Source organism: Argiope bruennichi, chromosome 2, assembly GCF_947563725.1.
Source record: "Argiope bruennichi chromosome 2, qqArgBrue1.1, whole genome shotgun sequence".
Taxonomy (NCBI): domain Eukaryota; kingdom Metazoa; phylum Arthropoda; class Arachnida; order Araneae; family Araneidae; genus Argiope; species Argiope bruennichi.
The window spans coordinates 49,844,226-49,863,666 of NC_079152.1; the positions used below are offsets into that span (position 1 = coordinate 49,844,226).

The following is a 19,441-nucleotide window of genomic DNA, read 5'->3' on the forward strand; positions in this document are numbered from 1 at the left end:
GCAATGCAATTACTTTGATAAGCAATCAAAATAAGTAGCTGTTGTTACAGCACAAATCTGTCAATATTATTGGAATAACATTTGTATTATTTGTATTTTATGCCTAAAATATTCATGCAATCCAATGTTCTCATAACGGTATCAATGAAATGCTAAAAGTTTCAGTCAATAATACTGCGTCTCTTTTTGTTTACTATCGTGAAATACTGTATATAATAAAAATGTAGTTTAAAACATGGTACAGGGCATTTTATATAAAAATTGCTTCCTTATTTTTTTTTCTTCTGTTAACCGATATTTTTGATTATCCATTCCTGAAACGAAACGCTTACCGTATATTTCACAATGCGTACATCCACATTTGGTTCTCTGCGTCCAATTATCATTTATCTGTTTTTGTCCAATTTTGATAGGAAATTACTACCAGAAGAAAGTGGCTTAGTTTATTTCTGTACAAAAATCGTGATCGCATTCTGGCGATAACATCAGCAATTACTCCTCGCCTCCCTTGTACGCGCTAAACGATTGCATACTGCATAGCTGTAGAAGCAGGAGCTGATAAGTGGGAAGTTATCTCCTGAGGAGGTGAGATTAACGGAGTCATTATTTGCCCAAACGATTTATTTCTTTCGAAGAGCCTTTTGACCCCCTGTACCTGCTGATTGCTGATCTATGACACCAGATTCCCAGAAATAATAGCTATTAGATCAGAAAGAGACGGAAATGAATAGCCTGTTCTTGAACACTAGATGATTAGTAGGAAAGATATGTCAATTATTGGTCACGACGTCGACATATTTTGAGAGTTTTGTCTTTTCTTTCTTTATAATTCCCAAATAGGCCTAAAATCAAAACAATCCCATTGTTGCGAACGTCATTTCATGAATCAATGATTTCATGATAACAAGAAAAGAAATAAATCTTAATTCTTAAAATTATGATTTAGAAAGTAAATCTGAACGGGGAAATTTGATTCATTATTAAATATTTTGGGAAGTGTCCTATAGAATAGAATTTTTTTTTTTCATTTCTGAGAATTTCTTTGTTGGTTTAAGAGATTAGAATTTAGCTCTTTTATGGTAAGCCTATTTTGCGTTTAACCCTTTCTACGGCCGTGGGAAGTATGCTTCCCGCCAAATTTATCAAAATTTGTATGAAATTATGTACGTTGGCATAAGTTCTGACAAATTTTTTTAGAAAGACAGAAACTTAGAGGCTTTAGTTCTTTATCTCATACAAAATGATGTGTCTTGATTTGTTACTTTATTATTAGTTAACCAAATTAATTAATGAATCAAATTAAATTTATTTAATAAGCTAAATGAATCTCTTTTCTTATTCTAATTTCAAGCCTAAAAATATTTTAACATAATATGACTAGAAAAAATGGCCCTTTAAAGGATTAATTCGCTCGCATTATGATGAAAATTGCGATTTGATAACTAGCTTTTATCAAATGAAAACTAAATACTAACCATATTTTTAACCATAAGAGACTGTTTTTTGATTTCAAATACAGACGTGGAAATGAGCATGTATGCAATTAAGTTTCAGTTTTGTTTAATGACAATTTCACCATACAACAGATTTTTAAACAAAAATCTTAACTGGTTATGATTACGGAGCGTTTGTAACTAACAATATCTTAATAGTTTAAGAATGAATGTAAATTTTCACCATCTTAGATAAATGTGATTTAGATAAGTTATGTGCTATATTTTTTGATAAATGATGACATTATCAAAGAGTGAGTCTCCACTCATCATTCTCAATGTTAAGTGGAGACACAGTGAAATAATATTTCTTGTGAAGAGACAGACATCCAAACAGTTTCAATCTATGCCGAAAAGATTGATAAAGATCCTTAAATGTAAGATGCTAGATGTATCTGTGGTGAAAAGCTTATAAGCTAGATAACAGTTACGAAACACGAGCAATTGCTTTTGTCTTGTGGTCTTGTTACTCGGCCACGAGCCACAAGGTCCTAGGTTCTATCCTCGCTCATAACAAATCGGCTACATATCCAATTAGCTACTAAAATTTAATTTACAGTTCATGGTAATTAATTTTTGCAAGTATTTTTTTATGTGCATGTAATTATTTTCTGGTAATTATATTTTAATTTTTAGCTTTTATAAAAAAAATCTGAGTTTTATTTTTAAAATTGTTATTAAAATAGAATGAATTGGGAAAGGAATATAAAAATAAAAATGAAATTAATATTATCATTATAATATGCATTTTTTTTATCTTTTGAATATTTACTATGCGTTTGTAAATAGATATTTTTTGGCAAGTATGTACACTTGCAAGTATATATATTGATTAATTTTCAATTAAGTCCTGCTGTGTGAGCTCATTTACAAATTTTTTTAAACTCACCTGTTACTGATCCAAAGCATAAAGAACTTGAAGAACATAGTAGAATGACCAGGAGAAATTTTTCCAGCATTTTTCTGAAAGAAAAAAAACAAAACAAAAAAAAAACATTATTTTAGTACATAGAAAGAACTCAAAAATTGCGAATAGTAGCTAAGAATATTAAACAATATTTATCAATATAATTATTTATAAATGGAATTAATTTAAAATGTCTTGCCACAGTTATGTTCTAGTTCTTTAACCTCTTAAGTGCGTTATTTTTTCTGCTGTTTAATAAGATGGCATCTACTGTTTTGGAAATACTTTGCCCTACTGATCAACTAAGAATCCATAGACCTAATAACTTCTACAAATGACTTTGCTATAAATAATAAGTTTTAAAATAGCATAATTCGATGCACGAATGGAGTTCGGTCATCATTGTTAAGGAGTTCGTACTTAATTTATTTACGAGTATATTATTTGTATTTTACAATAAGTGATAAATATTCCATAATTTTCTTTTTATTATTTGTTTTAAATATATACTAACCACAATGGAAGAGTAAAAAAGTTTAAAAGAAGTCTTCTTAATTTTTGCAGAAAAATAACACCACTGAGATATTTTAAATCAATTTTATATAATTTACAGTGGACCCCTAAAGGTATTCGCCCACTTGGAAATTTTAATGAAATACTATTCTATCCCTTAATAAAAAAATACGATTCTTAAATCCAAATGAGTCGAATGGTTTTAAAACATAAGAAAATCATTTTGTACGACTGAAATAATCATTTGTTCCCAAAATAGCATTTCCAAATATTCAATTCAGTTTGTACGAAAGTGGTGATTTAAAGCTAGCGGCATTTCTTATGAGTTTTTGAAGATTATTTAATTCTAAAAATAGTATACATATATGAAAAACACTGCAAATTCCAATATTGCATCAAAGTTTTTATCAAAAAGATGTGACTGACTATCTATGACAGCTAATTACAATATATCCACTTTTATAATTGTGAGTTTAATTGAACACCATTGTTTCTGCAATTAATTAATTTACATGAATATATATAGAACATGGTTTTAAATCTTAATATAAATGAAAGTCAATATGGCTGTATATGCTTAGCTATTTTACATCTCCGCCTAAACAACTGAGTCGAATTGAATTTAACATGAAACACAGAATATTGTCAACTTTTTAATACGCAAAAATTAATTAAACATTAAAATAATTAGAAATTGACCGACATTTTGCGTTTATCGCACTGTAACATCTTAGAAAATTAGTTTACAATTTTTTTTAATTCTCTGAAAATTCAAAATTTTATTCTTTTAATGATAAAAATTTTATTCTCGTTGCATTTTTTTTTTCAAATTTTGCTGATTTTTCAAAATTTAATAAATAATTGAATAGATGCAGACGATTTTGAAGTAATGGTTATCAATTTTTCTTTGCATTGGCTAGTCTATAATGAAATTCGGAAGTATATATTAATTTTATTTTTGAGATTTAAATTTTCTTTTTAAAAATATTTTTGGCAACATTTTTTTTTTATCGATTTAAGAAATTTTTTTAATACAATATTAGTTGGTACCCGGCAAGTCGCTGCCGCAGAAGAAATAATTTTGGAAATATCGTTTGAAATATGAAATAATTGTCTTGTTTAATTAGTAATGATAGAAAGAATGGTTTTATTTTCTTGGCGACAATGAATACATTCAATGAAATTGAATGACATATAAAGGAGAAGTATAAATAATATTTATTCTATTTTTTTACTTTATATTCAAGTATACTTTAAGGTGGACAATATTTTTTGTTTTTCTGTCTTCAGCAAAAACTAATTTCGTGACTGTCCTACTCTTCAGCACCCAACATACAATTGGCCATGTGAAAAACATGGATTTTCAATATTCAAAACAAAAAGTTGACAAGTTTTCTCGCAATCAGATGAACGGTACGACAGCGCATGAAATACGAACAAACAAAAATTCATTTTTTTTATATTAGGTATGTAATGATATTTTTTTTCTTTTTGAAGAAGAATACAAATGAATTTTTTGCGAAAACTTATAAATAAAATTCTGGAAGGGTATTAAATGGAAAGTCTAAAAACTGACTATTAATAATTTGAAATCAATTATTGATTTGGTTAAATGATATGGAGAAAATTAGTTATCCCTGATTTTTAAAAGTCATCTGATGCAATTGATATCTTCATTTTACGTAAGAAGCGTTTCAGGCAATAAAAGGATTTTATATAGTTTAAACCTTAAACAAAAGTAATTTTTACATTAAAAATATTAAACATGAAACTATTTCATTCTCGAGTAATTCCAGGGATATTAGCTAGTCTTTAACTAAAATACACTTGTATTCTTAATTTTTCTGCAAAATATAATACACTGTATATGAAATGCGAACACAGAAATTCTAATAAGTACTTACTCAATTCAAGAATTAGTATATCATTACTAGCAATCTACTGCATATTAATTTCGAATTTCAATGTTTCCATATTCACCAACATTATAGTTAAGATTTAATTTCTCTGCATATCATTTTCTAACCATAGAAATATTCACTGAAATTAAGAAATATTCGAGTTTCTAAACTGGTTGTTAAACTCGTAATCAACCAACAGGAAGAGGAGTCAGAAACGAAGGCACCAAGGAGGTTAAGATAAGCCCGTAAAGAAAAATGAATCAAAACTTTATTTTTATTTCACCAATCCTCTTGCTTCAATTGATCTTCATTGATAGCAGGTGATCGTGTTAATCATCCCTACCCTTAAGGAATGATTCGAAAAAGCAGAGGTCGTGAGTCCGATTTCGCTTCGAATTCTTGAAGGGCGTTTCCAACAACCCCCCTCTCAAAAGTGTTTCATTACTGGGCAAAAGACGGACCAGATTGGGCAACCGTTATTCGTGACTGCTTCCTTTATCGTAGGATGCTTTAATTAATGATTTAGATCGGTGGTGAACTCAACTCGTAGTTAATGCGTTGCATGCCTCGAAGCACATCAGATGGACATCGGTGTCATCGACTAAGGCGTTGCGCCTTCTTTTTAAGTCTTCCTGTCAGTTTTCAAGACAACTTTCGAGCAAAGGTGAGAAAATAAGAGCTTCCTAGAATATAACGTGACCTCAGGTCGTTGGGAACATCCGCCTATTGATATATTCCGATTGACTTCATTATGAATCAATATTTCAACTGATCAGTAACAAGTGGTTGTCATTTTTACACTTCGACATTATAGATGGGTCGAATTTTAGTTGCTTTGGGCACTGGCAGCTCCAATTCTAGTTGGAGCCCTCAAAATGAATGTTTTACAGAGGGATTATTAATTTGAAATGAAATAAAAATTATTATCGGTTATTTACCTTTGACGATCAATTGATTCATTGAGAAATTCAATTAAATTTCTTATATATAACTTAATAATCAACAACAAAGTACAGGGTGGTCATAAAATCTTTCCTTGGGTACAAAAGAAGCATTGAATATTATAAAGTTTTTACCAAGGGATAATCGTGTTCTTAAAAAGATATATTTTTTTAATTCATCAGATAGCACAACTAATGCAGAAGTAGTGATTTCGCATTCGATTGGTATCAAACGGCGTTAACGAGGGAAAAGTTCAATATATTTTTTTTATTTCATCAATTCAAATCGGTTATTACTATTCAATTCAATTTTGCGGTTGCACAAAGAACAACAAAAGCTTGCAATGCAGTTGAAAAAAACTGATACATTCAAAGTTAGGATCACTGATGCCGTATATAGTGTGACATCTGAAATGTTGGAGATGAGATTTGTTCATCGCCTTGACATTCTAAAGCAGCGAAAAGTGCTCACATTAAAATTCATTGACGTTGTGGTTTTATTAAAAACTTTATAAACGTCTTTACAATATATTGGAACAAATATATGCAAAATGATAATAGTTTTTAACAATAATTTTTTGTAATTAAGATGTGAACCACTCTGTAATTTTAGGTTTCAAATTATGACAGAAATTAAAGCAATGTCCTTTCAAAAGCCTTACTTCTGTTCTGTTCGTTGTTTACATGAACCTTTATAATGCAGTGCATGGATCTTTTTAATGGGATGACATCTTATTGAAATTAAAAATCTAAAATGATTGCCCCGGTAATATTTTTCCAATTGTACATTGCCTTTCATGGTACTGTAATTTCACTTTATTACTTATTCTTATTTTATACTAATCAATGAATTCTCTACATCAATTTTAAGTACGCACCAAGCATATATTCGCTATTTATCTTAGGTAGAATCAAGTTTTGCGCTAGTCTTATGGTTTTGCAATGAGAATTTATCTATACTCCAACGAATTGTCTAACAAATGCAAGCGAAACAGTCTTAAAAAAACTCATAAGTAAATATTAATTCAAATAACAAATATAAAATACAAAATTTCTTGAAATATGAATGAATAGCTTCGCGAAATAAAATAATGTTCAATGGCGATTTCTATAATCGATCACCTTAATCGAAAATCTATATCTCGAACATTATACATACTATTTATTAACATTCTCTTTTCGACTGTCTTTCCAGTATGATGGTGCCTTGTCACGAAATTGCCATTGCTAATATTTATCTACACAGTCGACAAAATGATATTAACATTTTAATCTTACGCTTAGTTTTGAATAGTTCAGTCATAAATGTCGATACGATATTTTTAATGAAAGCATTAAGAGTATTGACCATCCAGCTATTTTTGGGACACCAGTATATTTTGGTTCACAGATTCGACGAATGATTGTTAGAGAGTTATAATCTAAACACTGAGTAGATTATAACTCAGTGAGTTTATGCGAGAGCATGATGGGTATGGAATTTAAGTTACTTTTGATAATCAATGGCAAACACATTTATTTAAAAAAATACAATAATATATTTGTTATCAAAAAAATTGCCATTCATATCGAGAGATTTCTAATATATTATACAAGATTTGAAATTCTTTCAGAAAAATGTGTCTCAAAAAAACGAAGCCACTCTGCTAAAATCCATGGCGTATGTAATAAAATCGAAACAGCAATATGACCAAAGTCATAATGCCACGTGTTTTAAAGAGGGTTTGCTTCTTGGTTTAAATCTCAGTCATAAGTAGGTCAATCAAAACTATTTCAGGAAAACTGCAGTGAAATATCCTGCTACATCTATCTGCGAACATTATCGTGAGTCAAGAGGACATGAAACTCGGTATGTTCCGATGTCTGAGTGGATAGCAACTCAAACGATGAAATAATGAAAACTCACAGCAGAAAGATTTTTCACACTAGAAAAAGTATTATTTTTCTGGTGCCAATTTTGGCAGGGTATTCAATTTAGATGTCTTTTTTAATTGATAATATCAGACAGATTAACGGCAATATGGCTTTTTAATTCCACAGCACTTAATGAAAATATGCTTATTGAGCCATAAGAGAGTTAGTTATATTGTTGCTCTGTCCACCCTATTTTCATACACTCGAAAACGCAACTTACTTCTCGAATTATTCTCATATTGACAGAGCCACATTAGTAAATTGTCAAAATAGGCAGCATCCAAAGTTCCCTACAAAGTTGTAAAGCCCGAGAGTTTCGAAATTTCGCGATATTTTCAAAGTAATTTAATTTAGTACTTTCACTCAACTTGCAATGACCATGCATTAGAATAGCAATATGACCAAATTCATAATTTCATGTATTTTAAGGAGGATTTCCTTCTTGGGACAAATCTCAGCCATAAGAAGGACAATCAAAGCCATCTCAGGGAAACTGCAGCAAAATATCCTGGGCACATCTATCCCGCGGTTTGAGTAACTTCAGCGAAGAAATAATGAAAACGTACAGCGAGAAGATTTATTCAAAAAGCAATATTATTTAACTAGTTTCATATTTGACCATATAATCTATTTAGGTGCTTGTTGATTGTTAATAATTAGATGTCTTAATTTTAATTGATATATCAGATGAATTAACCACTATGCGGCTTTCTGATTCCACAGTACCTAATGAACACATGCGTATTGTACCTTAAGAAAATTATATTGCCCTGTCGACTCAATTTTCATACATTCGACAGCGCAACTTGCTTCTCGAATTACTCTCATATGGACAGAGACGTTTTCTTAAAAAGGCAAAATAGGCAACATCCTAGGAGAGCCCAGCAGCGTTGCAAAGCCCGGAAGTTTCAAAATTTTGCGATATTTTCAAAGAAATTTAATTTAATACTTTTACTGAACTTGCAATGGCCATAAGAGCTTCTTCAAATTCAAGTATCGTTTAAGCTGTAGATCTTTATTCTAACATCATTCCTGATTGATTATCACTTGTATATTTAATATTACGTTTCTTTGTAATTCTTAAAAGAAATATGTTACTTTATAACTAAGAAAATAAAAAACTGATCTCATAGTTAAATTAAATTTAGATTGTGGTAAAAAGTTCCACTATTATTTTAATCATTTCCTATACATTTTAATTTTGAATTATTTTGTACGGGATGTACAAAAAGCAATTCTCTTGAAATTGTTACGCAATTTAGGATTTATCAAAATTTGTCTCTTAAAACTGTTTATTTAGAAATTAAATTAAAATCAATAAAAAGAGAACTGGCTTTGGCAGTTAAGTCAGGAAAAACGTGAACTTCAAGAATCCTGTTGTTTTTGGAGGGTTTAATCCGCCCATACTTATGGGTAAAATCTATATTTAAAACCTAACAATTCAGAGCATTTATAAAAATACAAAAATGACTAAAAGATTATGAAGATTTCGAAGCAAAGATTGTTAAATCCTACCTTATTGAGTGGATAGAAAGATGTCAAATATAATTAAATCGTAAAGGAATGTCGTTGGAGTTGTAACTAGAAACACGGATTTAGAGAAATTTTGGATTAGAGATCCAATTCCATTAAAGATCTATCATGGACCGAGCATCTAAAATATTTCGCCAGGATCCAAAGGTCCTAAATTGATGTGTTTGGAAATTTGGAGTCTCTCGTTCTTGTTATCTGATCAAAGTTCAAATTTATGATCTCGAATCCCAAAAAAATCTCAAAAAATTTCATAAGAAGAAAAACAACAATTGGCTTCAGTTCAGTTTCAAACGTCCCGTTTTGAAAGCAATACTACTGCTATTTTGGGATGGATCTCGTAATTTTGAACCATGATCAGATGACGGGACGACACATGAGTACAACAAATGGCATACAAGGGAATTTAATGTTATGCGTGGAAATAAATATCCTAATAATTCATTTGCATCTGAGTTAAAAGTCCAGAACATGAAATTCATCACATAGAAAGGATGGGTTTAGCCAACTGGGACTCCCAGGGACTAAAATTACACACAGAATTCTTTGTAAACATAAAATATTATGACTGCAATTGTTAAATTAGAAATTATTCAAATATTTTTGAGGACACGTGCAAACGTGTTTCTTTGGCACCTGGTTTGAAGTTTCTCCGAAACCAGGGACTCTGGCCTTGTACTAAGTATCACTTGTCATTAGTTTTTTTTTTTTTTTTTTTTTTGCCGTCTAGCTTAAGTTCAACAAATAACATTTCATGAAATTACCTCAATCCTCTCCCCTCCAAAAAATGACAAATAAAGCCGAATAAACTATTTTTAAAAATAAGTTTTTACCAAAGTATTAAAAGATAATTTTTTTACCGAAAATATTCTGTTTCCTTATTCCTTCATTTATATTTCATTATAAACAGCACAAAATAATAAATTAACTTTTTATAATTTTCCTTCCAAATGGCGCCACTCGTACGAAATTGAAATGCAATTAAATTTCTTTATTAACTAACAATTTAGTTTTGAAAGTATTAAAACACTATATAGTAAGATCATCTTCCAACTGTACAAAATTTCAGTACTCTTGCACGTCTGAAAGAAAATTCACCTTTCCAAGGATGAAATAAATCAAGTTAAATAAAAAATGTATAACAAGAGAATAAATTAAATGTAACACCTATTTAAAAAAGACGAATCTAAATGTTGATATAATCGTCATATAAAAACGTGTCTAAATTCATGAATGTGGGAACGCCCCACTGACACGAATATCGGGCAACCACTAGTCTCGCATTAATGACTCAAAAATGCAACAAACTAGATCAATGAAATATAGTAAGTGATTTAAACACTGCAATTGTAGAATTTTGGACAAAAGCTTTCTAAGAGAAATCTATTTGCCTGGTTATCTGTGCATAAAAGTAATGACGAAATTGAAAAAAAAAAATGTAAAGAGCAAAAAAGATGGCATTTAAATATAACTTCATAATAAGAATTATAAAATTTTAGGTCAATTTGAAAAACGAATACGGCCTATATATCCTTTATATGTGAAGACAATAACTCGAACATGCAACTTAAATAAATGAAATTTCATATGTGATACTGCCTTTAAACGTTTTGATCCGTGGCAGATTTTATTTCTAATCAAACTGGAGTAAAGTATCCAAAACGTCCTTTTTTTCCTCACTAAACTGCGGACCCCAAAATATATTATATCTATATGGAAGAGAGAACTTTCCCTCCTGTAATTGGTAAATAAGCTTCTGTAACCATTATTGTCATTTAATATTCGTAAATTTGATCTGATATTCAGTTAAGTTCTCATATTAACAATTTTTAGATCTTCAGTACAATATATAATTGCCAAAGAATAATTCTAAAAGGATTAAAAAATAATAGCACATTTGCTTCTTTTTTCAATTTTTATATTATAATAAGTTTATTACTGTAGTAAAAAGAATATTATGTTTCCGACCATATACTATCATCTGAAAGAAGATATTGTATACGATCATGATTTGCATTTTTTCTCAAGTTTTCAGAAATGCATCAAAACTTTTCAAATTTAAATTTTTCGTTAATTTTAGGAATGAATAATAAGGCCCTAATTTTCAGAATTACGTTGCATCATATAGTTTTTCAAGTTTCAAGTTAAGTTTTATTATATCAATTAGTGATAGCAACATTCTTTATAACATTATTTCCTTCAAAAATATCGAAAGGCACCTTTTAAATGAAATCTGTGTTTTAAGTTTAATTATTTTTCCAAAGTTCCATAATGGCTGAATTAATTAATGATGATGACATTTTTTTTCAGCGCCTTTGGAACTAAAAAACAATCCTGTTTCTAACATAGAGGTATCTATTGTAGTCTTAAGGATTTTGACGACATTAGCTGCTTTTAAATAATTTTGCATATAAATTACATTACATATAAATGAACCATTCCAATTCGAAATACGTTCATGCCATTCCTGTTTCTACTATAGAGATATCCATTGTCATCTTAAGGATTTTATGACATTAGCTACTTTTAAATAATGTTACATATAAATGGCAAATAAGAGACACCATTCCAATTCTAAATAAATTAGATAATCCTGATTTCGATAAACAAGATGCTACCATTATTCTCAAATTCAGTTATTATTTGCAGTATTGTATTTTCTTATTGATCAATATAGTAATTAATCCAAAAAATGATAATATACTGCAAGTTCTAATTCTTGTATTTGTTTCATAGCGAGTTCAATACAAATGCCATTTATATTCTGGGGGTTCCAGGGATACCAACGATTAGTTTGCAATTTTTTTTTTTTTAAAATTGGTGAAATTTGCGTTGCAAATATAATATATTGAAAAAACTACATGAGAATGCTGGTAATTATTTTACTTTTTTAGCTTACTTATTCTAATTCATTTCTCCTTTTATAAGTATCCAAAATTTGAGAAATTGGGTTATTATGGAATAAAGAAGTGAAGAATTCTTTGAAACTGATGAAGTTTCGCAATCTGAAAATGAAGATGAGTTGGACGAATTTTTTGAAAGTGACTATAAACTCTATAATGTTTGCAAACTGCACATTAATATATCAATAAATACATTGTTTGATTTATCTATTAATTGCATATCCACTCTTTCCTCAGTTATTTTCATTTTGAAAAATGTGAAAAGATACCTTTTTGTTCAAATAGAAGAAAAAAATCATAGAAAAAATAGTGTTAAGAGAAAAACAATGATGTTCATCAACAAAAATTTCAGGTTTCTTGGAAATCAGAAAATGATCTGCAAGATAGAGGCTTCGAAAGAACAAAATAGTTCTAGAATATGAAGAAATATTATTGAAAATATCACTCGATTAAAAGTTAGGAGATGTTAATAAATGAATAATATCAAAACACACTTTTTGTATCTCTGAAATACCTTTTTATCATGCCATTAAAACACTGGAGAATCAATGTAAGTAAATGTTCGATCATTCGCGCCATTGGATAGTAATTATGGTGGGATAAGCGAATTCCTTAAATAATTCGTAAAATAACGCAGAAAGAGCACAAATCTGCAGTTAAGTGTTTTTGAGCAATTTTTTTTATATAGTAAGGGATAATATTTTATATTTTTACATTTTATGTAATATATTCTATACATATTTATGTTGTAAATCATATAATTATTATTTAATCCTAAATTTTTACAGCTCATTGATACTGTAAAAATGCTTTTATTTAGCATGACTTACTTCGTATTTGTATAGAAGATGAAGTTCATATTCTTAAGATGTAACTTTAAAATCAATTTTTTTTCTCCCTATCTAATATGCTGGAATTTTGATGACAGTATACTATTTTGATATTTTGAAAATCTAGTTATTAATATGTCGATTGATTTTAATAAATTTAATTCCATAAATGTGATAGAGAGTTTAAGACAAATTAATTTAAAAAGACCATGATATTTATAAAAATAAATTTTAATTTAAAGATTAAAAACAAAAAGTAATTTAAAAATTTTTAAATCTTTCTGGTACATAAGTAAAAATTGTTGTTGTTTTTTTCAAACTGTTTTTATTTTGTCCCGTCATATGATAAAAATACCTTTCTAACATTTTCCTTAAAAACTGCGGGTCATTACGAATTTATTGTATTTATATTCATATATTTCATATAAAAAATTATCTATTTTTTTCAGAAAAATGGTAATATTCTTCATTAAATAAAAAGAAGAGTTGATTTTTTTTTTCAAATTTCGAAACTAAGATATTTAGTTGTTTCAAAACATGTCGTAAAATTAATATTAATGCTAATTTTCTCTTAAATTTTAATGATCCAGAAATTTGTTACTAATAAATTATTTAAACTAAGTAGGATTTAATATTGTCTTTCATTTCTTTCATAAAGATTAAATACAGCTATAAACACGTTGATAGTCTGGAAATGAAAAATAATTTTAATTAATATTTTGATACTAAAAAACAAGCGCAGAATTAAGCCTATCTAAAATTCTATAAAAATACATAAAAGTTCTATCCAATTCTGAAAACTAGATTTTACATAAAAATAATAAAAATAAATATCACGGGGATTTTACTTATTTTTATACAGCATTATATATGTGGATTAGTACAGTTTAACAAGTAAATCATTGGTTTTGGAATTGAATGACATAGTAGGGAAGTAAAAAATTGCATTTATTTTCACTAATTATATTATATAGTATATATTCTTTTTTCGTAAATTCTATAATTTCTTTTGAATCCTATTTTCATGAATTTTATAATTTCTTTTGAATTCTGTTTTTGAGAATTCTTTAATTTCTTTTGAATTCTAATTTTTGAGTTTTTGAGAATTCTTTAATTTCTTTTGAATTCCAATTTTCGTGAACTCTATATTTTCACGTATTTCTAAAATTTCTTTTATTTGATATTTGGGGAAAAGGGAAGTATGCAATAAAGAATTATGAAATGCGTTCCTGTTGTAGACAAATGATTCCAGAGTTTTCAAGCAATTTTGGAGAAGTGATGTTATATTACCCATTTCAAAATTATAATATTTTAAATATTGACGAAGATTTTTTATCTCTGGCAAGGATATTTGATAATGAATTTTGGATTTAAGCCATTCAGACTGAGAAGGGAACGAGGGACTTCTTCTGGATTTTAACTTAAATAAAATATTAAGGCTCTCAGAATTGCACCAATCATTTTTTTAAGCTCATGAAACCATAATAATTTTAGAAAATATTAATGAAGTAGAAGAAACTATCTCGCATTGTAATAATCTAAAAGCAGTAAATTTTATCCCTTTTGAAAGCAATAATAATAACAATAATTGAAAAGTTTAGGAAAAAATTAATCTGATTCTAAATTATTAATGGAAAAAAATACACTTTCGAAAAAGAACTGACTATAGGTTTGAAGATAAGATTCCAGGATCGACTTTTCTTTACATTATTAAACTAAACTTAATGGAAAAGTAGTAAACAGAATATATACTTTCGTAAACTTGTTCCCTATGGCAAAGTTAGGGTAGTAGATATTTGTCTGGTTTCCCACTTATTTGGGCATATATATATATATATTTTCTTGCAATGCAAACTCTTAAGAAGACATTTTTAAATCTAAATACATATAAATATTAAACCAGCAGAAATGGTCTCCCGAAATTTTCTCACATATTCCCTAAAAAAAAGTGTTGTCCCTCCCTCTTCCCGCATAAAATTGTGTACCTTTTGCAAGGCCGTGAATGCATAGAGTGCTCAGATTTTTATTTTCACATACGAGAGTTCTGCGCCTCACAATATAGTAAAAGAACCAATGCCAATGTATGTGGTGGAATGGAGATCATTATGATCCATACAGGAAACAACAGGACGTATGTTTTCGGGAACATTTCTTTAATTATCACAATTCACACAAAACAAACACAAACACGAAAGACACGACATTCACGTGTGCACATCTTAACAGAACAGCATCTCATCTCATTCTCATTACAATCGCGAGGCATTGTGGGATGCGCATCTAATCAGGCATCATCATCTATCATCCAAAAGAGAAGATAGAGTAATGCAACTGCTATATGTAAAAAATGCATGTTACAGGCGATCAATAGTTAACGAAAATCTGATCAATGAACTTAGCGAGCGATATTTGGTGCTTAATCATTGGCATGCGATTAATGCACAAGTATCAGAAACTCTAATATGTATTTTGGAAACCTTTCTCCCCACTGATTGAAATCAAAATTTAACATAGAATTATAATCGTAGTCACAAGATTACATACAAAATTTCATTTATTTGAATATTTACGCTTTTGAGTTACCGCTCCGAAATGCATGAAAAAATACAGACAGACAATGAACCTTAAATCTCTTAAAACGGATTTGTTCCAAATTTAATATGAGTCTGCATCATAAATTCTAAGCATGTGAAACTAAGTTCATATATTTAATTTTTTTGTGCTTCTAATATAGTGTTCAATACTCAGACGGCCTGAAGTTTGTTTGTGGTTTATAGGCACAAGAATTTGGCACCTCAGACAGTCTGAAAGATAATCTTTTTTTTAATGCATTTCGTCCAAAATTTGATGTAAATCGGCAAATTTGGGATCAAGACCTGACACTAAAATTTATTCTTCTAGTATAAAGTATTTTTGAATTATCTTGTTCACAGACAGACAGACATGGCCTCAAAAATGTGTTTTTTTTTTAGACTTAGAGAAAAAAAAATAAAAAATCGTCAAAATCTCGAATGTGAATTTTTTTTACGATTACAACATTTTCTCTTTGTATACGTCGCATATGAGAAAGTAAAAGTTTATTTGTAACTGTCGAGTTGTTTATGTAAGCATTTTGAAGATCTTCTGATACGCATAAAAAACTTATTTTTCTCTAGAAAGATATTCTTGCTATAAATACATATAAACAACACGAAAATATTTTGTTACTAATATCTTAAAATTCCTTTAGAAACAGACCAAAATTTGGCAGAAATCGTTGAATGTAAATTAAACCATTTAAAAAAATCAAGAAAAATTATGTATAACTATACTACAAGATTGAGAACTATCGGTCAAGTTTATTTTTTCTATAGATTTGAAGTATGAAAAAAAATCAGAAAGAATAGTGACAATAAGTCTGAAGCAGTGGAAGTGGTTTTCCCAAAATTTTCTCGCTACTCTTTTGAAAGATGTTATGCTAGTAAACTTTTTGAGAAACCTGCAACAATTGTTACTTTCTCTTTTTAATAGATTTCGGTTTAAGTGCCGTTTTTACAGTAAGTTTCTCAAGCATTTCTATAAATTCACCTATTGTCAGGACTTTGTTAAGTGAATCCATCATTTCTATCAAAATCGTTATCAACTTCAAGTGTACGTGGCAGAATTATTAACTTCCAGTACATGAGCATGCATAGATTAGTTCCTTACATTGATTTCGGGCCATTTTAAAAATGAATGCTTTAGTTTTCTGTTTATTTATATTATATGTTTTTAATTCCGAATCTTGCCTTTGTTTTGCATTCTAGACTAGATAATATTCGAGGCATGCCAGTTAAAAGTGGGAACCGTGTGGCTTTCCGTCCGTGTGAGTCGAGGTATTAATGTATTCATTTTTCCCCACAAGAAAAGACGAGTCTTTATATCATGCGACTTGAAATGTTTTCGAACTTCGATAATTAACAGCTGTTTGAGAGTCGAGTGTCATAACATCGAACGTATAGATATTGAGGTTCATTCAAGAAAAATTATCTAAGAGTATAAATTCAATTCACAGTGATTTTATTTGAATCCAAAATAAAATTCAGCAAATATTAAAATTGGCAAATTTTTAAAAAAAATAAAATTAGAATCTCTTCTTTTAGAAATTTATTAAAATACAAAACTCAGTGAAAGGCAAATGCAATTAATGTAGTGATTTTTGTCTGTTATATTAAATTGATTTAAAATATCGCAATATATCAAATGAGGAGAATTATATTTTATTTTTACATGTTTTATTAAAATTCCAGAAAAAAAGTTGTATTGACGACTGTTCTTTCAATAATTATACTTCAATAAAAATTCTATAATTATCGCCAAATGCTGTAAAATTACTTAAAATTTGAAATTTCTAACTTTATAAGCATACAACGGTATTAAAATGATATAAAATTTTATTTAAAAGTATTCTTATACCTTATATTGCACGACTAAAATTAATAGTTTATTGTAACTTTAATAAAGATTCTATTGTATGACATTTTTGTAAACATGTCCACTTCAAGTGGTACCTTAAACGTTGTAGTTATTATATGTTTGAAAATCTTTTTTAGACATTTTTGCTTACGAATTTTCTTGACTATTCAAATCTGTTCGTACACATTCTAGGCATATTAATTCAGATTAATTAAATAACTAGGTACAAATTTGGTTTTCGTATTCAATCAAAACATTCAGCGTAATTCCAGAATTTTCATAACTTTGAGATCGCTGTCATTTTTGCCGTTCTCGGAGATTTTATCTTTCCCTGTGGACGTGAGTTCTGACTACTTGAAATTCAAAACACCCGATGATCTATATTGGGGCGAAACTTAGAACATACTATATTTTTTGGCAAGCAGTAAAATGGGACATAAAGGCCGTTTTTTCCTTCTGATGGCAGCAAATGCAGCCATTTTTAGTTTGCTTTTTCACTTATTTATCTCCTAAATCGGCGCCTGTAACGAGGGAGGTTCGAAATTTATTACTTTTTATTGCAGTGCCACGTCCAATTTCACAGAACCGAATGCGATGCGGACTCATCGTGGACTTCAATCGATACAAGATTTTTTTTTATGCTTTATGGTAGATATTTTTGACAGATAACAAATGGAACTTTTTTCAGTTGAGAAATTCTTTTCCTACTAGAGAAAATAGATTCGAATAATTATTTTATCACACTTCCATTATTATCGAAATGTAAGCAGGAAATATGGACTTTATCAATTCATAGTGAATTTTGAAGGAGGACGATATCGCTTTTTAACAAATCAGGGACAAATATATTTTTTTAGATTCACAATAGAAAAAAAATATTGGTGATTAATTATTTAATGGTTTGTGTTTCTACGAAGTTTACTAAGTTTTTTTTTATGAAGTATAATTTCATTTATGTCATGCATTTTTCACTAGTAATATAAGACGTCCATGCAAACAATGAATTTTGAGATTTTTTTATTTTTGTACTCAAAATTTCTGTTCTACTTAAATAAGACTTTATATAGCAAAGCTATTTTGAACATAAATATGGCTCTTCCTCCTCCGATTGATTAGTTCAAAATATCCCCCCCCCCTAAAAAACTTCGACATTTATCCATCTTTCAGGCAACGAACGAATTCTGCAGTGAAAAAAAAAAGAAAAAAAAGAGTCTGATTGTTTAGATGTAACTAGGGATTGCAATACCGATATACCGGGATACCGGTATTTTGAGCCATTTGTACAATTTTGTAATACCGGTATTCGCAAGTTTAAATACCGGTTTTTCGGTATTTACTGTCTCCACTATTAGTTCAGGGATCGCCAACATAGCAAAATAGTATATGTTTTTGTATTTATGTCTCCCTAACGGGCGAAATTAATTAGACAGTGAATACAAAGTTGCATCGTACAATCAAGAGAAGTGATAAAATGCTGAATGACAATGGATTGTTAAAGCCTCCACCTTTTGCTCACAACTTTGCGTTTACTTTGACAAAATAGGAGTGAGAGGAAAGATGAAAGGAGATGTTTAGGAGGAGATTCAAAACACGTTAGAGCAGTTTACTCCTAATGATGGAACGATTTTTGAAACTAAGATACCCAATCCAAAAAGCAATAATCGACTTAAACCAGCAAATTAATTTTTCAGATAGTGAATTCGACTTAATATCCAGAACACGTTGTTATAACTTAATATAAACTTAATATTAAAACTGGCTGTTGAGGCATTGTGTCGGAGAGATTCTAATTCATCAACAGCTAATGCAACAATACATTTCATGTTGCAGTCACTGAAAGAACAGAACACATCACTATCTGAAGAATTATATATTACATTGAAAAATCGCAAAGAAGAAAGGCATACCGAAATAGAAAATGTCTTACGGTATTTACATAATTATAATTATTTTAAAAATGAAAAAGAAGAAAAGAGACTAACCAATTCAAATCTGATCAAGTTTATAGTAAATTTTCATAAAATTTTTTTACCCACAAACCTATCCACATTCAGAAGAATTCGATACAGTTATCG

General features: G+C 29.1%; 1 protein-coding gene across 5 annotated transcripts in view; it reads right to left on the minus strand.

Moving 5' to 3' along the window:
* Positions 1-19,441, minus strand: part of LOC129960369 (lactadherin-like) — a 137,215-nt gene that overhangs the window by 37,351 nt on the left and 80,423 nt on the right. For 4 of the 5 annotated variants that reach the window (XM_056073787.1, XM_056073811.1, XM_056073802.1 and 1 more), the window contains exon 2: positions 2,383-2,456. In XM_056073787.1, coding sequence (XP_055929762.1) covers positions 2,383-2,452 — 70 coding nt within the window. In that variant the 5' untranslated portion in view covers positions 2,453-2,456. Of the gene's footprint in view, positions 1-2,382; positions 2,457-4,817; positions 4,905-19,441 lie in introns of those variants that run through there. The other variant, XM_056073794.1, reaches the window with a different exon arrangement.